The sequence below is a fragment of the Phaseolus vulgaris genome, chromosome 3 (genome assembly GCF_051622355.1).
Source record: "Phaseolus vulgaris cultivar YP4 chromosome 3, ASM5162235v1, whole genome shotgun sequence".
Lineage (NCBI taxonomy): Eukaryota > Viridiplantae > Streptophyta > Magnoliopsida > Fabales > Fabaceae > Phaseolus > Phaseolus vulgaris.
In genome coordinates this window covers 33,066,069-33,091,651 of record NC_143500.1, presented here as the reverse complement: position 1 = coordinate 33,091,651, position 25,583 = coordinate 33,066,069, and the positions used below count along the sequence as shown (strand labels likewise).

The 25,583-nt window shown below is 30.8% G+C and overlaps 2 protein-coding genes across 6 annotated transcripts; both read left to right on the top strand.

Annotated features, from left to right (window-relative positions):
* The first annotated feature begins 3,022 nt into the window (after positions 1–3,022).
* On the top strand, positions 3,023–5,723 carry LOC137807097 (guanosine deaminase). 4 transcript variants are annotated; one of them, XM_068607554.2, is made up of 5 exons: positions 3,023–3,070; positions 3,614–3,673; positions 4,048–4,238; positions 5,146–5,250; positions 5,347–5,723. In XM_068607554.2, the coding sequence occupies exons 3-5, from the start codon at positions 4,182–4,184 to the stop codon at positions 5,533–5,535; spliced, it is 351 nt and encodes a 116-aa protein (XP_068463655.1). In that variant the 5' UTR covers positions 3,023–3,070; positions 3,614–3,673; positions 4,048–4,181; the 3' UTR covers positions 5,536–5,723. The 4 variants fall into 4 exon arrangements, with proteins under 4 accessions (XP_068463655.1, XP_068463654.1, XP_068463652.1 ...); XM_068607553.2 differs by having other exon boundaries at positions 3,025–3,070; positions 4,056–4,238; XM_068607551.2 differs by having other exon boundaries at positions 3,036–3,190.
* Positions 5,724–18,541: 12,818 nt separating this feature from the next.
* Positions 18,542–22,929, top strand: LOC137807103 (putative WRKY transcription factor 47). 2 transcript variants are annotated; one of them, XM_068607559.2, is made up of 7 exons: positions 18,542–18,943; positions 19,139–19,216; positions 19,313–19,480; positions 19,875–19,938; positions 20,018–20,130; positions 21,798–21,908; positions 22,076–22,929. In XM_068607559.2, exons 1-7 carry the CDS (start codon positions 18,836–18,838, stop codon positions 22,628–22,630), a joined length of 1,197 nt encoding a protein of 398 aa, XP_068463660.1. In that variant the 5' UTR covers positions 18,542–18,835; the 3' UTR covers positions 22,631–22,929. The 2 variants fall into 2 exon arrangements, with proteins under 2 accessions (XP_068463660.1, XP_068463659.1); XM_068607558.1 differs by having other exon boundaries at positions 18,565–18,943; positions 21,795–21,908.
* The last annotated feature ends 2,654 nt before the right edge of the window (positions 22,930–25,583 follow it).

Here is a 25,583-nt window from a genome sequence, read left to right as displayed (position 1 = left end):
TCACAAACTCTAACACAATTTGTGTATAGTAACTTTACTCTTCATTCAACATATCAATACATGAGATAGGCTTCCCTATGTATAGATTTAGGAGCTTTGGAAAATAAGAAGAGGATAGAATGGGAAAAGGGAAAAAAAAGTGGGCAGCCATAGGGTTTGACTAAGTCAATCCCGTATTCTAAGCTTATCCTTCTAGAAACTAGGTCAAAATGTCTTCAAATGGGCTAGGAACAAGCTAGAATGCTACCCACACCCCATACTATGCTAAAGATACTTTATTCTAGCTTATTTATACTATTTGGACCCCTCATTTGAGCCCAATTTATTTACAACATTCTAAATATTTAAGAAGACTAGTAGGAAGAACTTCAAGTGCTCTGGACCTTGTCCAATCCTCTTACTGATGAGGTCTTCCTTTGATTGTTGAGATGACCCTTCATAGTTGGTATCCTTGGTCATCTTCTTGTGGACTTGGTTTTGGGGTCTATGTGGGTTTGTATCACAATCCCCGAATTCAGCCACCATAGATGCTTTTGACGAACTTAGGGAAAACAACCTCGGAAAGGCATTCTTCAAAGCCCCATTCCCCATCCAATTATCTTTCTAGAACAAAACATTCGTCCCAGTACCCACCTTCCAATTGATAGCTTCTTCGAAATTTTGACCCCAACCTTCCAAATTCCATACCTCCCTCAAGTCTTTCCACCAAAGAGAATCTTTGCTATCTTTCTCTCCCTCTCTTAGACTTCTCCATCCCCCGTACTTGGAGTCAATAACCTTCTTCCACAAACCATCCTTATCCGACCTCAGACACCATATCCACTTACCTAGTAATGCCAAATTAAAGGTCCTTAAGTCTATAATCCCAACACCACCATCCTCACGAGCTCCGCATACCTTTTTCCAGGAAGCCCAAGCAACCTTTCTTCCATCAGAACCCCACCCCCATAAGAAATTCCTTTGGATACTCATGATCTCGTTTGCCATCGCAACATGCATTTTAAATGGAGATAGATAGAACAATGGGATAGAAGAAAATACTGACTTAATCAGAAAAATCCTCCCTGCCAAAGACAAGAATCTATCTTTCCACCTACTCAATCTTCTCTTCAGTCTATCAATCACTCCAGCCCCAAACGCCTTTCTCTTATGATACCCACCTACCGACAAACCCAAGTATATAAAAGGAGTTGTCATGACTTTGCAATTAAGAATCGTCGCAAAACGCTGAATCATTATTTGCTCAACCCCAAAACCACCTATCTTGCTCTTCATAAAGTTCACCTTAACTCCAGAAGATAGTTCAAAACAATTCAATGTCGCCTTTATATTGAAAACACTTTTAACATTTGCTTCACAAAAGAATATAGTGTCATCAGCGTACTGCAACATGTTTACCTTCACTTTCTCCTTACCAATCTCCAGGCTATCAATCAAATTTTTCTCGACAGCCATCCTAGACACTCTCGCCAAATCTTCCGCCGCGATAAGAAACAAAAAGGAGTTAGTGGATCTCTCTGTCGAAGTCCTTTCTTCGGAAAGAACTCCCTGGTCGGGCTACCGTTCACAAGAACTGACACAAAAGCTTACTCTAAACATCCATTTATCCATCAAATCCATTTTCTGCAAAATCCAACTCTTTCTAACATATAATAAATGAACTTCCATCTCACAGAATCGTACGCCTTCTCAAAGTCCATTTTAAAGAAGACACACCTTTTCTTCCTTATTTTCATCTCATCCAACACTTCATTGGCAACTAACATGTTGTCCAACAAACATCTCATCTAACACTTCATTCACCTTTTTCAGACGTAATGACAACACCTTCGAAATAATTTTACAGGCATCCGATCAACAAAATAGGTCTAAACTCTCGAAGCTGCTGCGAATTTTCATTCTTTGGAATCAGACATAAGAACGAGGCATTTGAACCTCAAGGCCACTTACCGCAGAACTCGAAATCCTTCACCGCCGCCATAATGTCCACTTTAATGAATTCCCAACAGAACTTTATAAAACCCAAATTAAAATCGTCTAGACCTGGACTCTTTGAGCTATCACAACATCACACTGCTTCCTTAATTTCCTCTTCTGAAAAAGCTCCAACTAACATCTGATTATCCACTCCAGAAATCGAGTTAAAACATACATTATCTAACTTAACCAACAACTCTTCGTTCCCGTCAAATCCAGCTTTAAAAAAATCTCTAACCATATCTTTAACTTCATCCTTATTCTCACACCACCGCCCGTGCTCTAGCACCCCATGCAACTCGTTCTTAGCCCTCTCCATTTAATAGACGAATGAACAAATTTTGTATTATTTTTTACTAAAATATACATTAAATTTACTAGCATTGTTATTTAAAATTAGTGAAATGAATGTATTTTAAATATAAAAAAAGAACATTATAAGGTTATAATGTAGAGAAATTAATATATTAATCACTGTCCTTAGTTATATGAAACTGAATCATGTATTGAAAAATCCTTATATTTAATTATTATTGTTTTAAAAACATATTTCAAAGAAGCCAAATTAGAAAATATTAATATAATTTCTAAATTATTTTAAAAAAATTATATGGTAAAATTTAATTAAATCCAAGAATGTTTTGAGTTATAATTTTATTTGATGAGTAAAGAATTAAAATTTAGGATATCAGTAATAATAAGGTTAAAATTTTAAAAGTACATTATACAATTTCTGTTAGTGTGCATTAAATGAATTCATAGTTTACATGGAATGATTAAAAAATGTAATCCCATGTGATACGTGATTAATTAGAGTTGTTTAAAACTTTGAAATTTTTTATTACTTAAATGCATGCATAGGATAAAGTCGTAAAACAACAACGGGAGTGTGACGAGTACGACAGAGATACATCAATCACATCACACGGTAATCATGCATCTTCTTCTTCCTTTTTCTTTTTTTTTTCAATATTTCATTATTAATTTCATGCCACCAAATCATGGTGCCTAGGGAATGTATTACTTAATCTATTTATTGTTATTTTAATCATAAGAGTTGCATAAGATTCACATGTCCTCTGTTTTATTTAAGGTACTCAGCATATTCTGTTTTCACGATTACCATTCTTCCTCCTCCTTTAGACAACAATTTTTTTCTTTCTCCGACAACTTCTTCATTAATCGAACGCTCCTGTCATGGAGGAAGTTAACGGTGTATACCTTGTTTCTTTATCGTACTCATTTTTATGTTAAGTACATGATTTAGTTTTTCCAGATTCCTATTTTTTTCGGGTGTGATTGTACGATTATGTGTTTTTCTTGCTTACCCTTTTCATGGTTTTGTGCTTTGCATTGATTTTTTTGAATCTTTTTGCAATATGTGCATGCTACATTTTGGTTGTGTTGATGATATTTGCAGAGCGTTGAATTCTTTTGGGACTTTGTATTAGAAGTAATGAAGTATATAAAGTCACCAGGGAAATATGAAGTTTCATAGGATTGATTACATGCATCCTTGAAAATTGAAATTCCCTACCTAATTGAACAACAGAACAAGTATTGGATATTTAGAATATAATGTTTCATTTACTTCGTTGTGTTTATTTATTTTTCTTTCTTTTCTTGATTCTTTCAGTTGTGGAAACTAAAGATGGGACTGTCTCAGTAGCTTCTGAGTTTGCTGGTCACCATGAAGGTAATTCTTTTGCATAGTTTAGATTTCTTGTTGCAGTTTTGCTCGATTAGTTATCCATGGCCGACTTCATTGATGCATTTACGTTTAATGCCTCATATTTCTTGATATTTTCCGTGGTCAATTTTTATATTTGTTTCAGATGTCAGAGTCCTGTGCATGTCTTATCATTTCATCAATAGAAAGAAACCTGAATTTAGTATTCATAGGGCAAACATTAGGCTTGAAAACAAATGATGTATTATATATCTAATCTTTCAAAGCCTGTTTATGTAAATCAACATGTAAAGCATCAGTTGGTGTTTTTGTTTGCTTGCTTGATATTTTGTACTAGTCTCTTAATTGCTTTTCTTTTGATGTGGTCGTTGTTTAATTAGTTGTGCAGGATACAGACCACAAATTTGTAACGAAAGCTGTTGAAGAAGCATATAATGGGGTAGATTGTAAAGATGGAGGCCCATTTGGTGCTGTTATAGTTTGTAAGGGTGAAATAGTTGCTAGTTGCCACAATATGGTTCTGAGAAACACAGACCCAACTGCTCATGCTGAGGTGACAGCAATAAGAGAGGTTGGATTTTGAATAGGCAAATGATGCCCTTGTACAACATGAAAAACATTTTCTTTTAGTAAATATTTGTGTTTTTCGGACTCAAACATATGTTTGTCTATTATTGGTTTATTTTTAAAGTGTCGATTTTGTTGTCTCTTATGTCCTGTGTTTTTTAAATGCAATGATACTGGTTTGTTGGTGGATATTCAAGATTTTTACCAAAGGGATCTACTGATTAAGAATTTACAATTTCTGATAGGAATGGTTGAAACTATAAAAGATGGATCATAATCATAACAGGCAAGATTTCATAGAAATATACCACTCAAACCTTAGACACATCCGTTGGTTTTAGCTCATTGGGGGCAATTATCAAGCACTCTTTGAGATTACTTTTAGGACAACATGTGCTCTAAACAACTAGTTTTGAGATCTGATACATGTAGAACAAAATCATGTTAGTATTTAAGACACATCACCATTTAACCTATGTTTCTTTGTTTCAGTGAACTCCTTCTGGAAAGTGGTTAAATTCTTGTTAGTATTTGTTTAAATTTTAGATAGGATGCCTAAAGATTTGACCAGATTATACTTTATGCAAATGGTATAAGGCTATGCACGCTTTAGGGGTACTGATTTCTGTTTAAATTTTAGTGCGCAGACTATGTCTTAGATGAAAATGTTGCTGCTTTGTGAAGAATTTAAATGTATACTTGAAAATGCTACTAGATTTGATACCTCGCTTTAAGAACAACAGGTTTATAATTAGACAAGTTGTTGGCTGGTGGTTAAGGCTTTAACTTCCAAAAGAACTGAAATGTGATTGAGTTACTCTGCATGTTTTGTTTTTTTATAATTTAGGTGTAAGAAACATTATGCAGTGAATGATAAACAAAAACTAACAAATGCAATGTTTTCTTTACAGGCATGTAAGAAGCTTAACCAAATAGAACTTACAGACTGTGAAATATTTACTTCCTGTGAACCTTGTCCCATGTGCTTTGGTGCAATCCACCTTTCTCGAATTAAGGTTGGAAATTGCAATGCCCTGATTTTCCTATGTGTTTCCTTTATACCACATTTATCATATTTAGAGCTAACTCATTATAGTATTCTTTTGTAACAGAGGTTAGTTTATGGAGCAAAGGCTGAGGCAGCAATTGCTATTGGGTTTGATGATTTCATTGCAGATGCACTGCGAGGTACTGGATTCTATCAGAAAGCAACACTGGAAATCAAAAGAGCAGATGGTAATGAAGCCATGATTGCTGAAGAGATCTTTGAGAAAACAAAGACAAAATTCCAAATGTATTAGACCTGTCATTTTTCACATTGGGCTAATCAGGATTCCTTCGTTTAAATCATTGAAAGTGGATTGAGCTCATTTGAATACACACGATACAATTTGAACTGTATTAGATGATGACTATATCATTGTCAAAGTATTATATGTTCACACCAGGGTATTATCTAATATTAATACACCCCTTTACTTATTTATCATGTTACTGTTGTTGATGACATCAAGCTTTTATATTTCCTGAAGCTACGTTTTCATGGACAAACATGCCTTGGTAACATAGGCTCAAGGGTTTATAAAAACAGAGAAGAGAAAATAGAAACAAATGTTTCTGTAGGGTGAGTTCTCTGTTAGGACTAGTAGAATAGAATAAAGTGGGTGGTTTGTGTACTTCCAAATTCTAATATAATCATTAGAATTGTGCTTACATATTGGGAGGAACTCTACACCTTTCAAAACTCTTAAAAACTGTGAGGAAGTCTACACCTTTCAAAACCTTGGTAGTACTATGGATACAGTGACACGATACGGATCCAGACATGAAGATACGTATAATCTTTAAAATGTAAGATAGGAGGACACACTGATCTATATATTATATAATTTTAAATTATATAAATTGAAAATAAATATTTATGTGCAAATGTATGTTCCAGATTCTTTTGGGAGCAGGAAGATTTTTTTATGATTGGTTCAAAAGAATTTGTTCTTATTTTTATAATCATAATAAAAATTGATTCAATAAATTTGAGTTTTTATAAAGTTATTGTATTTATACCTTTTAAAATTGTGTTAGAATCGTGCTATAATTTTCAAAAATTCAACAAATATTTTTTTGAATTGAACACTTATGAGCCGGTTTCATGAGGTTGAGTTAAACTTAAAGTTTATTTGGTAATATGGTATCAGAGTTATTTTGAACCTATCTTAGCGAGTGTTTGTTGGGTTTATCAGGTCACCCTCGGACCACCCAAATGTAAATGAGCCAGTTTTATAGGGTTGAAATTATTTTATTAGTTTTTGGTAGATTGTTTTATTAGGTAGTTCTTTTATCTTCTTCAACATAGTCTCAAAATTACTTTACTTTGTTTTCAATGGTTAACTATAATTTTTTTTTTTTACTTTTAAATTTAAGTATTTAAGTATTGAGTATATCAGAATAACATATCCAGTGGTTTCTAAATTATACTTGCACCCCTTTTTTAAAATAAAGGAAAAATTTGTATATAATTAAAAAAAATCTGAATGCTAGTGTAATTCGAGAAAGTTTTAGAGAACATCGGTGCCGTGTAAATTACTATATTTTTTTTATTAAACATCAATATACAATAAGTTAAATATTTTATCATTGATTTAAATTTATTTGATTAATTTATATATGATTTTCAAATCACCTAAAATTTTTTTTTAGAAAAATATATGATTTTAATATTTTCATTATCATTGAAATCATTTTACGCTATTTAAATTAATTTCACTAATGTTTATTTTTTAAAAAATATATGATTTTAATATTTTCATGATCATTGAAATCATTTTACGCAATTTAAATTTAATTTCACTAATGTTTCTACATAAATATAATTTTTTTTTTCATTGGACAAAAATAATACATTTAAACAAAATCAAAGTTTTTAAAAAGATTTATCAACTATTTTATATTATAAAAAGAGGTTTCAAACTTAAAAAATAAATAATGACGAACAATTTTTACTTTAAATTCTAAATTTTTATTTTTAACTTTTAATATGAAAGAAAAGTTGTGTGAAACATATCCCAACTCTAAGCACCTTTCAAAGGTTACTTCAAGGGTTACTCAAATATTTATTATTTTGTTCAATTAAGACTTATTATTAAGGTAAAAACTATAATTGATAATTAGGTACAAGTTGTTGTTATACTCATAACAATTCAAATGTTCTGATTGAATTGTGACTCGGGACTATCCACAGTGAGATATATGCCACGCTGAATGACTAGTTTTTTTTTTCTTGATGATCAACAATTTAATATCATTTTTTCTATGAGAGGAAAGGGGCTTAAATTTGTATTTTTTTATTTATATTTTTATATTAATCATGATGGTTATAAATAGGCAATTATTTATACTTTTATGCCATATTTTGTCTTTTTGGAGTAACTACAACAATCTTGGGATAATCTTATGCAGATAATTGTTTTCGTAAATACATATAAGAAACTTGGTGTGAACTTTCCAAGAGACTTCCTAAGTGTTGAACGCATAGATTTTGTCCCCTTGTTAGGCAGAGCACTGACCAAATGTTCAACAGTCAAACAGAAAGGTTGATAAAAAAGTGAAGGAAAAAGAATGAAATTTTATAGGAACGAGTTTTTCAAAGAAAGTTGAATCCAAATTAATGATGAATAGAGTTTGTAAGTTGATGGAAGGAAATGTTGAGCGGTTATTGCGGTGTTTGGCAGGTCAATGCAATGAAGAAAAATGCAAAAGCTTAACTAAATTAGCAACAATCATATGCACGAGTTTACCTCAAAACTTGTTGTGTTTGGGTATTTGCAGTCAAATATGTTTGGTTGAATTGGTCTTGTTTGAGTGTGAAGGTGGTGGCCAGCGCCGCTTTCCTTTACCACCTTATTCTTTTATTTTTCATGACTTTGAAGCAAAGTTCTTTTTGATCCTTTTCATTTTGAAGGAGTAAACCCAATGCCCCACACTACAAGCCAACCAACACAACCCAATTCTTCAATATTGGTCTGTGTGTCCTGTTGCCTCTTCTGTTTGCTTCTTTTTGGATTGCTGTCAGACAAAACAAAACAGACTTCACTTCTGAATAGAAAATAGAGAGGGAAGACTCTTCTTTTGTTCGTTGAATTCAGCCTCTCTTCTTGTTGGATCCAACTCTGACCAGTGAAAAAAGACGAAGCTAATCACAGATTCCAACCTTAGCGTCATTGTTGCTAATAATGATAATATTATTGAAATAATTGAACATATTGGTCGTTTGACCGAAAGCTATAAAAAAAGTATAATCATGTGAATGATATGAAGTTTTGCATTCCGTACCAGTTACGTTCGAGTGTCTACCGTTCCTTCCTGTCACTCTGATGATGATGTTTCCTCCAAGGTAAAATATTATTTATTGGAAAATTATTATTAAAATAAAACACATCCACATAGGTATGTTAATTAGAAAATATTGAAATTTGGATAATCCTGATTTAGGTGCATTGTGTTTATCTAGTGACGCGAGTACACAAGTTTTTCCCTTGGTGGTGATGCCCATCACTGGCAAAGTCAAAGTGATTCTAAATTTTCATCAAACACGCGCAAAGAATGATTTTTTTTCCAAGTCTTCTTGAGGATTCTGTCTATTATGTTGGAGCCCTTGTCATTTCACAACCCTAAATCACTAATTTTATATTTAAATATAGGTTGAAAATGACAAAATTAAAATAAAAACATTACCTTATATTTGAACTTTGAACAGTAGCATTTTCAGTGATATATACATACGTCGGATTATACGGTCAATTCTTTCTTTCTTTTTAAATAAATAAAACCCCAGAATGCCTGTTAGTAGGGATTTATTGAATTTCTTTTACATAATAAAATCTATTTAAGAGATTGATATATGATTGATAAAGATTTTCCATATATTTGAATGAAGCTGTTGATTTTCTTTGTCGATATGTTAGATAACATATATAAAATTAAATATTTCTTTTGGGAAAAACAAAGTTCGTTATTAGTATGAATTAAAGAAAATATTTTTAATAACATTGGAAGGTTATGTAGACATAGTCTAACGCAATATTGTGTAGTCTATATATACTACATAAGAGTCTATATATATGACCTAGATTAAAAAATTAATAAAAAAATCTACCAAATCTGCATTATGATATTTCTCACTATTATTAAATAATTTGTACTAGATAATCTCTAATCATTTTATTTAGCTCTTAAAGCAAATCATCTATTAAACATGATTTAGAGTTAATCAACACAATTTTCCATCTTAACTTCAAATCATGTAAGAGTTCTCTATATCATTTTTCTTTATCCTTAAACAAAAAATTAATATGCTCCAAGCACGGTTTGAATTTTGATCTTAATAAGAATTTTGTAAACATATATACGTGATTCTCCTGTGAGACTATCTTTCCGATTCTAACCTCTCTAAACTCAACAACATCTCTCATGAAGTGCAATATAATATCTATGTATTTGGTTCTCTCGTGGAAGATCTGATTATCAACTAGATGTATGACACTTTGACTATCACAATGAATAGTCACACAGTTTTGCATAATACCCAACTCTCCAATCATTCCATTCAACCACAGTGTCTCATTCATCCTCTCTGTGAACGCTATATACTCTCTCATGTAGTAAAAAAAGTCACCACTGATTGCAATTTGGATTTCTATCAACCTACAGTTTCAAACAATGTAAAAACATACCCAAAAAGTGACATTTTGGTATCAACATTCCTTGCAAAATTAGTGTCTACCAACCCCTGTATAGCAGTTTTGTTATGCGTAGGACCGTCTATATACTATACTAAAGGATATTGTTCCATTCAAATATCTTAACACCATGGAAAAGGCTCCCAATAAACACATTAAGGATCTACCATGAACTTGTTAACCACACTAACAACATGCACCAAATCTAGTCTGCTATAGACCATCTCATACATGATGCTCTTTACTCCATTAGCACAAAGTAGTCTTCATCTCTCTCATCCTCAAAATTAGGAGCTTGGGTAACTAAGAGCCTTGTGTGGTGTCGTAAAGGTGTTTATACAGGTTTAGATTCATGCATCCTAAAACTCTTTAATCATCTTCTGCAAGTATCCCTACTAAGATAGACACAATATCCCAACCGTGTGATCCTTTTGTATGTTCATCCCCATTATTTTCCTCGTGGGACCAAGATCTTTCGTTTCAAACTTTGAACTTAATTTTTCTTTGAGCTCCTCCAATTCATTTTTATATTGGTTGGCTATAAGGATATCATCTACATATAAGAGTAAAAACACCGTAGACTTTTCTTCTCTTTTGAGGATATAGACATAGATACCATAATTATTCCTTTGGAACGTTGAATACCTTAGGAAGTCATTAAATATCTTACATCACTTCCTTAGACTCTATTTCAATCCATAAAATGATTTCTTAAAAAAAAACACATCTTCCACTCATCTTTAACAAACCCTTCAAGTTGTTGCATGTATATAGTCTCTTCGAAGATTCCATTTAGAAAAGTTGTTTCACGTCTAACTGTTATAACATCAGATTATACTAGTTAATAATATACATCAAAATCTTTATGGAATAATATTTTACCATAGGTGAAAAGATCTCTCAATATAGTATACTCTATCCAATTGTGTAAAAAAATTTGCCACCAATCTAGCCTTCAACTTTTGTCCCTCCCCACTTGATATTTCCTCCTTCTTCTTAAACAATCATTTAGCTCTTACTACCTTATGGTTTCTTGGTAGATCAACAAACATCCATATGTGATTCTTCCTTAGAGATTTAATCTCCTCCTTCATGGTAACCTACCATTACTGATCTTTTATGCCTTTTATAGCATCCTAAAAGTTTATAGGCTCTGAACCTTATATCTCTTTAATTGTTGTCAATGCAAAACTGATAAGGTCAACATATCCAAACCTTTGTGTAGGTTTGATCATTCTTTTCTCCCTATCACATTTAAGTTGATAGTACAAGTTAACTTTTTCACGTATGGGCCTTCTTGAGTAAAAGCTAGAATGTTGGTTTACATCATCTAATGCATCATCTTGTAACACTTTCAAACGATCTAATCCATCATTAGAAGGCTCCATCTTAGCATTGACTTTCTCCTTCCATTTATCTAGATCCATACACATCATAGTCATTCAAGTTTCATCGAATGTGATGCCCTTGCTAACAAAACATCTAACCTCTTCAGGCTCCAACCTTCATAGGTTATACTGCTTTCCTCCTTTTATGTATCTAATGAAGATACAACTCTCAACCCATGTTTCAAGTTTGTCCTTCTTGACATCTACAAATGCCAAAGCATCAACACCTTCAAATTTTCATAATCTATTGGCCTTCCACTCCCTACTTCAATGGGAGTCTTGCAATTTAGAGTAGACAAAGGACTTTCGTTTATGAAGTAGACGATAGTGTTTCCAGCTTCTCCCCATAAGGACTTAGGCAATCCAATTCTTTACAACATATATTTCACCATCTCCAAAATGAGTTTGTTCATCTTCTCAGTCAACCCATTTTTTGTAATGTACTTACAACAGTTTTATGCCTTTTTATACCTTCTACCCTATAAAACTCCTTAAACAACTTCAATCCATTGTTTGTCCTAAGAACCTTAAACCCTAGTTTTACTTTTCAAGATATAGATCCACACCCTCCTTGAGTAATCATCTATGATACTGAGGAAAAAAAACCCTCTATCATAAGTCTGAGCTGGCATTGGAACCCATAGGTCTACATGAGCAAACTTAAAAAGGTTTTTTGGACACATGTTTACTAATCTCAAACTTCAATCTATATGATACTTTTTTCAGTACGTAGTGATCACAAAAACTCCAACCTCATCCTATCATCTCCTAATTGGTTATGCTTCTCTAACTCTACTAAATTCTTCTCACTTATGTGTCCCAACCTTAGATGCTAACTTCATCTTATCATGCATCGTCTTATTAGCCATAAATGATGTGCAATCACTATTGAATAGTTTAAGTTGTAAATGGCATTTTTTTCTCCCATTTAGCAATTGTAGATGCTCCCCTTAGAATCTTTATAATTTCTTGTACAATCTTGTTTGTTAAACCAATGTAATGAAACACACTAATTGAAAAAAGATTCATCATAAGCTCTAGAATATATCTCCCTTCTTGCAACAACATCTCCTAATTATCAAACATCTTTAATTTGATAGACCCCATGTCATGCACCTTACAAGATTTATTGTTTTTAAAAAGAACTATTCCACCCTTTTCCAGTTCAAAAGTCTCAAAGAACTCCTTCACATGGCACATGAGATAAGTGCATCCAAGTCCATGATCTAGCTCTTCTATCTATCAAACACAGATGCCACTAATAGCCCTGTAGACTCGTAGCTATCAGATTCTACAATGACATCAATAAATCTCTTCTTAAAATGAGATTTCTTGCATTTTTCATTTCTCTTCTTGATGTGAGTTGATTTTAGAATTGCACATTTTAGATGGTTTTTCTTAGATTATGATTTTAATTAGTAATGGTAGGTGAAACTCAATGAAGATTTCCACTGGACACAAACTTAACCAAGTGGTTAAGTAAGTGTGAAGGTTCTCTTCAAAAGAACAAAAGAAAAAACAATTACTAAGATGATGATTGCGGAAATTAAATCAAGACAAAGAAATGAAGATAGATAATGACCAAAAGAAATGAAGAGTAATGGCAAAATTGAAAAGAAAGGAGTAAGGAGTAGAGGAAGCTTGGTGAGTGGAAAGAAATGACGAGGAATCACAACACTTGGGGAAGGAAGCTCCAAAATGAGTGAGGATGGAGTTGCCACTTGCAGCTATCTCTGCCAAGATAAGACTAAGAGAAAATATAGGAACACTCTAGACTCACTCAAATAGAGTTTCTTTACTTCAAAATTCAATGTGATTTACAAGAGGGGAGACACCCTGTTTATATATATGAGCGCCTTGGAGAGGAAGGGTAGGGGTGGAAATGACTGCAAGCTTCTAGAAACTAGATCAAATGTGAGTACATGAGGGAGTCTTCTAGAATCTAGGTCAAAGGTGAACACATGGGTGACACATGCTTTCTAGAAGATAAGCTAGCTTATTCTTCTTCTAATTGGGCCAATGTGAGCCCAATTGATTACAAATTAAACTTGTCTTAAAAAGACTAGAAGGAAAAATAATTGATACTCTGTCCCATGCCCGATTGTTCTTCTCCTGAGGATCTTTTGATGGCTGGTGAGGCCCCGTGTCTCCACCTGAGATGTTTGACCTAGCCTTCAATAGTCCTTTGGGTTTGTGGTTAGCTTCTTGTAAAGTTGGTTCATATCACTTCTTTTGTGGAAAACTCAACTTGAAGTGACATTTCTTATGGTAGATGTAATATTCAACTATTGTCCAATCGTTTAACGAAAATTGCTTTGACTTCTTTCCCTTAAACTTTTTTCTTTCTTTCCATTCAATTTTGACACATTCAAACTTAACCCTTCATCCTCTCCCTTAGAATTTTGAAAGTTCTAAACCTTTGTAGCCCTTATGGATTTGCACCTCCTCAAGAGTAATGGTTTGCTCCTTCCTGAATAGCCAAGCATCTTTAAAATTTTCATATGTCTTAGGCAAGGCGTTAAGAAGAAGTAAATCTTTATCCTCATCATCAAGCTTCACCTCAATCTTCTCCAGGTCATCCAGAATCTTGTTGAAATCCGATAATTGTTCCACCCTATGAATTGGTGTTGTTTCAACACATAGTATGTGTGCTAAAGACTTAGTCATATACAATGACTCACGTTTCACCCAGATCGACATGGCAGTTTTCTTCGTAGCGACTTTCCTTTGTGCCTTATCAGCAAGACACAAAATTATGGAGCTCATGACTTTTTTGATCATGCCAAGCTTCTCCTTTCGAGATGTAGATGCTAACATGTTCGTCTCACCCTTCAAAGCATCAACACAACCTTATTGTATCAAGATTACCTCAATATTGATTCTCCACAATCCAAAGTTGTTCTCCCTAGAAAACTTCTCGATGTCAAATTTGGTGTCATGTCTTTAACTTCTTGATTTTCTTATTCTCGTAGACAACACCAATTATTGGATTCACAACCATAACAAACAAGAAAACATAATAACAAACAAGAAAACACAATAACGAGACTAGAATAAAGTACCTTTATGAAGACTAAAAGATTCTATACACAAAGTACAATGCAAAATGCAATACACTGTATAATCCATATACATAACAATCTCCACATAACACAATAATTTAGAGCCAATCATTTGATATTCCTTAATAAACAAAAATCAAATTAAAAGATTTATGTACATTAGTGAAATATCTATAGATAGAGTTAAATTAGATCATGTACAAATTTAATTTTATAAACTAAGTTAAACTAAAAATTCACCTTATAATATAATATTAAAATTTATCTTAATAAAATGTATTGATCTTATCGAATTATTTATTATTGGACTGATAAAGTATTCACAACATATCTAGTGCTACACTGATAAAAGATGTAGAGTTATAAATGAAAAGAAATCTCAAATTTTTTGAGACTGGTTTTATATTATTGACCGAGCCTTTAAAGTCCATTTCCTAGTGAAATTGTATTGTACGTGATCGACATTGAAATTGAATTTTACGACCAAATGGTGACCCCATACTCTAATAATTGATGGGCTCCATCCATGTCTTTGGTTGAATAAGCAAAGACAATGAAAAATGAAGCATGACTTCCTTAAAGCCACAAAGATGACATTACATGCACAAAATAATGGAATATATGATTAAGTTTTTCTTTTCTTGTGATTTTTTCTTTTTAATTCTTTTGAAGAATTTTCCATTTGAAAAAAATAAAATAAAAATTATATATTACTTCTCTTTCATTTCTTTAAACCACTTCTTTATTCAAACACCAGCACAACTACTAATAAGACAATACTTGATATACATGAAAGGTATATATACTTATTATTATTACTAAATATAAATAACTAGTATCATGTTTTAAAATCAAATAAACAATAATTTATAATTTTTTTATCACTGTATCTTATAACTTGATCCTTTATTTTAAATACTTTTTAATAATTCCTTTTATATTTTTTTGTTTGGATACTTTAGTGACTAAAAATATATCATGATTTTTATATTTTACTAAAATTTGCTAAATATAATCATACCCACATCTTTTATCTTAGAATTATATTATTTATGATAAAAATTATACATTTTTATATCATTTCTAATATATTTTTCATTCATTTGGGTCAAAGATTTATTTTTATATTCATGTTTTAGTACGAAAACTTAACTAGACTGGTATTGGTAAAAGAAATTTTAAAAATAGTTTTAAAATAATACCAACTTGTAAAATAAAATTTATTGAAACGTGATTTGAATTTTAATAAAAAAATAAAAATATTATATTATATGTTTAATTAACAAATGTATGCATTTCTTTTTGTGTGAATTAGAGATGGAAAATAAACTTCTACTAGTTTTTTTTATTTGAGAAACTCGTATCATGGAATTAAACAAATATGATATAAGTATATGTAATACCAAGACAAGATGACTAAATTGTATCATATTCTTCATTCACATACTCATCTTATTTTAAATTATTAATATAGATTGTACTATACTTAGATTCTCTTGGTCTAAACAATTGAACATCCATAGTTGAATATCATTTGGATGTAGTTGAAGGACCTAACAAGTGTTCATTGGTATGATATGATTAACATAATCATGGTACAAAATGTTACCATAATATCTAGATTAACTCAATAAATCATCCTCATCCGACCAGTATATGAGGTCCACTTAGATCATATAAATATGTACTCCAATCAAGATGAATGTACGCATTGATTAGTATTTATTACTCTCAACCATTATATTTCAAATACTATAAGAGTACATTTTGTAGACACACCACCTTCGCTCAAAACCAAAAATAAAAAACAATACAACTAAGACAAAGATACTGAAAAACATCAAGACCTTCCATACTCATAAAAAAATAGATCTTAAACACATAGAAGAATAGATCTTAAAATTTATTTAACCTTTATTTATGAATATAAGTGAAAATTTAAAAATATATATATGACAATTATAAAAAAATTCGTAAAAGTTAAGTAGACATTTAATTTTTACATCTTATTAATATGAGTTTTTAATAAAAAAAAACATATGCACTGAACCATTATCATCCTAATAAAAGTATTTCAGGCTAATTCAGCAGTACCCTCTTTCTACTTTCTTATTAATGTCATTCCCATGCAAGGGAAACCAACCATAGTTCCCTTTCATTTTGTCGTGATGGAGCGTTGACATACGTTATTATATACCTGCATTTCTACTTTCTACATAAATCTAAACACATTCAATGCATTTAATGCCTCAACCAACCAATCACATAAATATGGATCTTCTGACCAGCACAAATGAAGGGAACGCGTTTTAAGTACAGCACCATTTTCAGCTATTCTCACTCACCAATCTGAAACCAAAGAAAAAAACACACTGTTCACTACACTTTTAAAACAAATTTTTCATCTCCAACTTTTCTTTTAGGATTAATTATTTTATAAGTATTTTTAATTTAGTCTTTACTAAAAATATTATTCTATTAAATATTTTAAAAACTTATATTTTCACTTGGATCTCTATCGTTAGATTTGTCATTGTTTAGTGTAAAACATAGTTGTTATTTACGCGTCATTTTCATGAAAAAAATTATTTAATCAAGTTTTTAGTTTTTTATAAATTTAATTATTTTCAATTAATTTCTTATTAAAAATATTCACTCTTTACAAGTATCCAAAATATTTGTATTTTTTAATTGAGTAATTGTTGTGGTCAATTGAGATATTATAAAAAGTCATTAAATAAAAATTAATTCTTAGATATTAAAATAATTAATTATTATTTTATTAAATTAAAAATCATTTATAAACTAAAAAATTACTGATATCTAAGTTATATATAATCATTAATTACTAAGATTTTAGTTATTAACTACTTTATATTTTAAATTAGTCTCTAATAGTCTTTTAGAGACTAATTTAGAATCTAGAATATTAGTAGCTAATTTAAATACTAATATAGAAACTATTTTATAAATTTTTATTAATAATAGAAATCTCTTTAGATATCAATATTTTTTAATGTATAAGATAATATCTAGTCTAGTCAATATAGTGACTAGTTATTTTTCTTTATCTAAACTTAGTTGTTATTTAATGATTTTTTTTAATGAGAGTGACATAATCACGAAGTATCAATTAAAAAATACAAAAATTATAAATATTAAATATAAATGAATTTTTTTAAATGAACCCATTTAAAAATAAACAAATTTATAATAGATTTAAAAATTAATTAATAACAAAATTTAGTGATAGACACTCAATTAAAAAATATAAAATTTTTAATATTCAATAGAAAAAAAAATTATTGAAAATACTCAAATTACAAGTAACTTGAAACTTAATTAAGCTTTTATTTCATGCTAATTTAAGGTATAATTACAAGTCTTTCATTTTCAAAAATAATAATAAATTAAACAATACATGATATATAATTGAAATAACACTAATTTATCTTAAAATTTTGAATGAAAAGTAATTTTATGTTTTTCTATATTAATTTATGATTTATTGATGAATGTTATTCTAATTTTTTTCTCAAATCTCCCCATTATTTTCCAATAAAATGATAATCAAACCGCTTCCCAACTAAGAAATACAAAACAAAAAACAAAATAACTCGTATTTGGGAAGAAAAAACCTTAGCTAGAAGTCCATTGGCATACCAATAATTGTCTCCTAGTCTAGAGGCAATTCTAATTTTTCATAAAACAGTTGTTAATATCCGTAACCTAAGGAAATGTTTTAATTATTTTTTTTATAGAAAAGGTGTTAGCCAGAGAAACATCATCTGTATAATAAAATATACAACAAAATTAAAGTAAAATAAAGAAATAAGAATTAATTAATTTAATGATCATCGTAATATAAAAGACAGCTCTTTTGACTTTATCTCACATTTTCACATCAAGTTTTTAGCCGTCCTTTGTACAGTGGAAGGGTTTGCTTTAACCTTGTTATTTGAAAAAATCATAAATTTAATTTTCATTGTAAAAAATAAAAAAACCTTCTCAGATTTAACTTTTAAAACAGTTATTACAAAAGTTAATTTCATAAATTAAATTAAATTGAAAAAAAAATGTATTTGTTTAGTAGTCACTATCTTTTCTCCCCTCTACTTAGACAAGGTCACTTGTATATTTTATGTGGAAAAATTCTTTGATAAGAAGCAGACTTGATACTTAACAAAGACTATGGAGACCAGAAGAGAGAGTCTTAGTTATATATATAGCAGGTTGCATCCACTATATATGAATCTATATATATATGGTTTTGCTTCACAACTGAGATTCCAGTAGTGATATGAAGTCTGACCTGGAAGTGAAACCATACAACAACCCCAGAACAGCAGCTATATATATGCATATCTGATATCACACCATCTCAGTAACTGTGACTGTGCCATAAAATCTATATAAATGAAGGACAAAGTTGCATTCAAAAACTTGCTGGAAGTTCAGAAAAAGGCATCTGTTAGTAATACAGATGCACTGAACTGGACTCAGGAACCCTCCATTACAACTACTGTAAGTTAATTACATCCATGTTATGTGTATATACTACTTTCTAGCTAATTTTTCTTACGCTTCACCTTTATCTCTACCTATTAATCTTTACTTCTTCTTTTTGTTTTTGTTTATATACAATATAAATTAGAGTAGCTAATAATTTGTTTTGAAATCTAAATTATCATGTTCTATACATGTTTGTGAATTGTGCAGCTAGGATCTACTCTTCTTGGTTTGAGGCTTAATAACTTTGAGCTTCCCCAAAATCTTGAGCAACAGCCACTGAATCAAGTGGGTAATCTTTGACAAGTTAAATTGATCTAAAACTGGATGAATTTTTTGACTGATGCCCCTGTGTTGGGTCTTTTTTCTGTGACTGGATTTTAGTTGGGCTTGTTGCAAATTGAGCTAGAGGAGGTGAAGAAGGAGAATCAAAATTTAAGGTCAATGCTTAATAAGATCACTGAACACTACGCTGCTCTTCAGAATCAGTTATTGTTGGCGATGCGGCCAAAGAAACTATCTTCATCACCTCAGAATAATGAGGACATGCAGGCAAGTTTGACCAAGAATTTGTTTCATATATGCTTATTTGACTAATAGTTCGTTTTGTTGTATTGCACTTGCATATTGTTCCAGTAAGTTTTGGCAGAAATACAATTTTATTAATTAGAAATGTTTTGTATATGGATTGTTCACCCAAATAGTCAATTTAATTTATTTCATCCTTTTTGTTGATAAAAAAAGAGAGAATAAGTTTAGCAGCACAATGATACATAGGTAACAAAAATTTAGTTCTTTTTTCTAATTATTAACATCACATGTATTATTATCAGTAATCTACAATAATAGGAGACGTATGAATAGTTAATTAAAATTTATATACTCTTCTACCTTATTTTAAACGAAATGATCTAAATGCATAAACCATGTTTTGGTATGTCTGTAGAAGGATAGCAGGCAAGATAACGTGAAGAAGCCAGGTTTACCCTCGTGGCAGTTCTTACACAGTGGTAAGGCACCCTTCAGAAGTATTTTAGTTGTGTTGAACGTAGGCAGAAACCTGACATATATATATTTACAATGTTGAAGGTAAAATGAATAAGCAAGTAACACAACAAGAAGCAAAAATGATAGAAGAACAGGCATTTGAGGCTTCTTGCAAGAAAGCTAGAGTGTCCATAAGAGCACGATCAGAATCTTTGGTATGTGTGAATTTCTATCTTATTTTTGTAGAATTTTATTTTATAAATTGGATTGCTAATTCTTATAACATCTATCATTTTATATATGCATTAATTTAATTGATTTTTTACTCTGATATGAAAAGTTTGGTATCAATGATTAGAAAGAGTGTATTCACAAATGTAAATATTAAATTTAATCTATTTCTTTGTTTTGTTGGAAGGTGAAAATGGAGTGATCATAAAAAAAAAACTTTCGTTGTAACGGTATAATAAAATAATTAAATAAAAATGAGATAAAAATTACTTAGTTGTTATATGATCTAAATTGGATAACATTTAGATAATTAAAAATATTATTGATTTCTAAATTAATTTATATTATTAATAAATAATTTCTAAATTGGTATCTTTCTAGTTAGCTATTAGGTTTTAACTACCAATTATTTAAATTCTAAATTTGATAGAAAAATTTGAGTAACTAATTATATACTAATTTAGAAATTAATAATCTTTTTAAGTCTTTAAAATAGTTTTTAATTTAATCACTGTAACAACTAATTATTTTTTGTCTCTAAAATTGGTTTCTATTTATTGATGTTCTAGTGGAAGTAAAATTTCTTTAATATTCAATAGTATTTATATAATATAAAATACAAAATTATTTAAATGTTTTTTTTTCTAAAGACTATTATAGTAAGAAGTTTGATCTTTTTACATAATTGATTTATGCTTATTATTTTTTCACTCACATAAATATGTTAGAGAGGACTTTCTTTACACGTTCTCCTGTCTTTATATCTTTATTTTTTTTAAAAGTCCTATATATTAATTTTTTTTAAATAACTTTATACTGTTATTCAATAAAATCACCACCAATAATAAATTTATTAATTTTTATTTACTTAAAAATTATACTGTAATAATATACCGTGTAATTCTTATTCTTATTAGATCTCTTCTCATGTTTTTTCTATATAATTTTTTTTTCTTTTTAATTCATATCCTTTTACTTTAGACAGCCTAAATAATTCATTTATAATATATAAATTTGAAACATGGGATAATATTACAAGTTTTAAGGCAAAGATTAAATGTTATTGGAGAGAAAATTGCAGACAACAAACCACAATTAATGTTTCACTGTCTAGTTTAGTTAAATCCTTAATTCTTCATTTTCATAACATGTCCATTACTTTCTTTCAATGACATTAATTCAGTAGCATCGCCAGTAAATGATTATTCTGGAGTTTAATTAGTATAAGTGTTAAGCAACTTTTCATGGAGGGATATAAACTAATGTTGAAGTTATTTTTAAAAAATTAAAGTTGTTTTTTCTAAGCAAATGACATTTGTTTCAAGAAAAAAAAAAGGTTAAATAAAGCAAGCATTGATTTACTTTTAAAGCCGTGAAGTAAGTGTGATTTAATTATCAAAAACTGAACCCATAGAACTAAAATATAATTTTTATCTTAAGTTAGGTGGTTAATTGTATAATAAGTGGTAATACTTTAACACTTATACACTAACATACCTACACTCTCGACACACTAATAAATTATTATTTTAATTATATTTATTTTATTTTTTAATTAAAAATATTATTATATTATTATAATTGTTTGATGCAAGCCATAATGGTGCATATATATGTATATAAGTGTGCATTGGCATGTTATTGTTAGAAGGGTGATGGGTGTCTATGGAGAAAATATGGACAAAAGATATCAAAGGGTAACCCTTGTCCTCGAGCCTACTATCGTTGCAACATGGGAACAGCATGTCCAGTTCGCAAGCAGGTCTTTTCTCCTTCATATTACTTCACAAATACAAACACTTTTTCATTAACATAACATACATACTCGTTGAAGTTAATGTTGTTTAAGATTTTGGAACATTTCAAAAGTGTCTATGAAAGTGTCTTGCAGGTTTACTTAAAGATATGTTGTTATTTACTTGGAAACAGGTTCAGAGGTGTGCTACTGATGAAAGTGTTATGATCACAACCTATGAAGGGAACCATAATCATTCACTCCCTCAAGCAGCCAGATCCATGGCTTGCACAACATCAGCAGCACTCACCATGTTCCTTTCTGGCTCAACCACTAGTTCACATGCCACCACTTTTTCAAATCATGACCTTTTCTCTTCACTGTCTGCTTCTACCCACTATCCATCTGCATCATCTTCTTTAACTGTAACACTCGACTTAACCCAGCCCCCTAAGAACTACCCCAAATTCCTAACTGCAACTGCTCTTTCTTCAAGCCATTCTCAAACTTTCCCTCTTTCATTGAACGGTTACCCTCAACAGTGTGAGGGATTACCCTTGGAGAAAGAGCTTCCCTTGGTGGATGTTCTTAGTGCTGCCATCACCAGGGATCCTTCTCTTAGGGCAGCATTAGAAGCAGCCGTTTCCTCTTTGGTTGGAGATTCTCAGAACATCAGTAACCATGGCCAACTTAGTAGGAGTGATTATGACCCTTCTTCTAAGATGTCTGCTGAAGCTTCACGGATTTAGAGTTGATAATGATTGCCAAGAAATTAATAAATTAAGCAAGCGAGACAGCAATTGTGCCCATAAGGTTGAGAATAGGGTAGATTTTCAGTGATATGATGTTCTGTATCCTGTATTTTGTATTGCCTTTTTTCATAATACATTTCATCTCTCTACATTGGTTTTGTATAGTTGGGATTTGCTGAGATGTCAAAGTCAAAATTTACAGTAATGTCTAGCATGAACTGTCCAAAAAAGTTTGTCTTGGTCCCCTGCAAAGAGATGAACATATTTATATATAATAAGTATAATATATTGTATGATATTGCTAGCAAATAATCATATTTCTTAAGGATGTAGAGAAACTTTTAAATAGATCTTCGTTTCAATTTCTAGCATTGAATGTGAGAGGTGTAAGTTAATTCAGAAAATCAATGATGATAATATATGAATAGGTGGTTTTTCTGATAAAAAAATTTAATTACTTGTCTTTGAACCGATATTCTTCTTGAGTTTCAATATTTAGACATCCCAAATTGGATGAGCCAGGATACAATTCTCTATGTGACTAAAAATAATATTATTTTAATTATGTTGTAAGGTCCACAGGATGGGCTGAAATATTCTAAAAATATTTAAAATTTGGGTGTTTAGAATTATGTTCTGAATTTAAGTTAAAATATTTTGGAAATTACATTCTGAATTTAGTTTGTTCAGTTCTTCTCCACTTTTTTAGCTTCGGTGCCTTCTTCTCCTCCAGAGTATCTGTTAGGTCTTCTCCTCGAGCTTCTGTTCCAAGTTCTCTTCCAGCATCTGTTTCAAGGTTTGTCAATCCTCCACCTTTTCTTCCAGCTTTCTCGTTCGTCCTCGTCCACATCGGTATTTGCAAGCGGAACCTCTGCATCCCTTTTCATGATGTTTGGGTGGTGCTATTGCTAACCTTACATTGATGTGTTCTGTTTAATTTCAGCAAAGTGATACATTTTTTATTCATTGATTTATTTTTTTATCATTGGTTTATAAGTAAAAGATTGAATCTTGTTAATTTTTGTTAGGTGATAAATAATCTAAAGTGTGTCCATTTTATTTGCTCCGTGATGATACTTGTAACATTATATGGTGACTAAAGTCAATTTTTTGCTGACAGTATTTTTTTATTTTATGTTAGGAATTATTTGATGGATCTTTAATTCAGTAATATTTTATCTGATAATAGACACAGAAATAAGAGGAATTGGTTTGACAAAGACAAACGAGAAAGAGTGAAAGAGAAAGGCTACAAGAGAAAGTGAAGGTGAGACAAACCCTGAAACAATAATAGATGAGAACCCAGTATAAAAACTCAAGAAGACCGAACAAATAATGAAAGAAAATAGACGATACCAAAATAAATAAAAAAAGTGGAGGAAGTAAGTTTGCACCTCAAAATATTTAAACCTAAAATCAGAATCACCAAAAATTTTCAAAATTTTCCCCATTTTCAGCACATACCGTAGATTCTACAAATCAATTAAAATATTATTATCACATGGAAAGTTGTATCCCTACGCTACCAATTTCCGGTCGTTCAACTGCCATTTTTCTTCTTGATATAACTCTCCAAGAGCTTGTTGTGTTTGACAACATTACCTTCTCTTTTCTTTCTTGTGTTTGACAATACCTTCTCATTTTTTTATAAGAATTAGGTAGACACTTTCACATAAACTTTTAAAATATAATTGTAAACTAATTCTAACATTTAAAAAGTTGTTTTATTTTTATATTGTTATTTAAAATGTTAAAAAATTGAAAAATGTTAGATGTTGCTATATCTTTATTGATTATAATTTCAGAGTCATACAACCCAACAACTTCATGGATAAAATTCCTACAAGAACGAGTTTATTTAGAAGAGGAGTGTTAACCCCTTTAAATTGTGTGATGTGCCAAGACTCGGATGAATACTCACAACATCTTTTTCTTGGTTGTATTGTTGCTCAACAGGTTTAGGTTCAGTGTTTCAGATGGATTGAGATTACGTTTGTCCAACATAATGATTCGATGAGTCATTTTGAGAATTTTGTCTTACCTTATGGCTCTCTAAAACAAAACCTGGTGTGGAAAGGTATGTGGGCGGCAGTTGTGTGGTCTATATGGGATTAAAGGAACCATATTGTTTTTAGGCAAGAAAAGGTGAACGCGGAGGAGATTTTCCAAATGGCACAATTAAAAACATGGCTTTGGATGAAACACAGGGTGAATGGTTTTAACTACTCCTTTTCTGACTGACATTCGAATCCCCTAATTTGCATTAAGAGTGTCCTATAAAAGGAAGGATTAGCGTCAGTTTGTAGAGTACAAGTTTGATGGGCAAGGAAGACTTGATTTATGCTGCGGGAACTTGTTTTTCTTGAAGGAAAAACACAAGGGAGAGGCCCCATGGTGGTTTTGAATTATGCAATTTTTTGTTGTTTGATTTTTTTTCGGCCAAAGAAGATATGTTGATTTTTGTTGTATAGATGTTGGTTTTTTGTTGTAGTTTTGGTGATGGTTTTGCTGGTTTTATGTTGTACAAATGCTGGTTTGTTGCTGCAGTTTTGGTACTGTTTTTTGCTGGTTTTATGCTGTATAAATGTTAGTTTTCTGCTGCAGTTTTGGTATTGGTTTTATGATGTACAAATGTTGATTTTTTGTTACAGTTCTGGTACTGCTTTTTTGCTAGTTTTATGCTGTATAAATGTTGATTTTTGCTGCAGTTTTGGTGTTGTTTTGATGTTGTTTTTGCTGTAGTTAAAGTGCTTTTGATGTTCTTTTTGGAGCTTAGGCACTGATGTTTTCAGGTTTAGTAGGGTGTTAAACATAGTTTGTTTGAGTGCGTGTCCTTGTTCTTTGGAAATGTTTATAGTCATCTATTATGTAGATGATTTTAGACTCTTTCTTGTTATGTTAAAACAAGAACCAAAGAAACCTAGATCTTTATGTTTGTTATTTTGTAAAT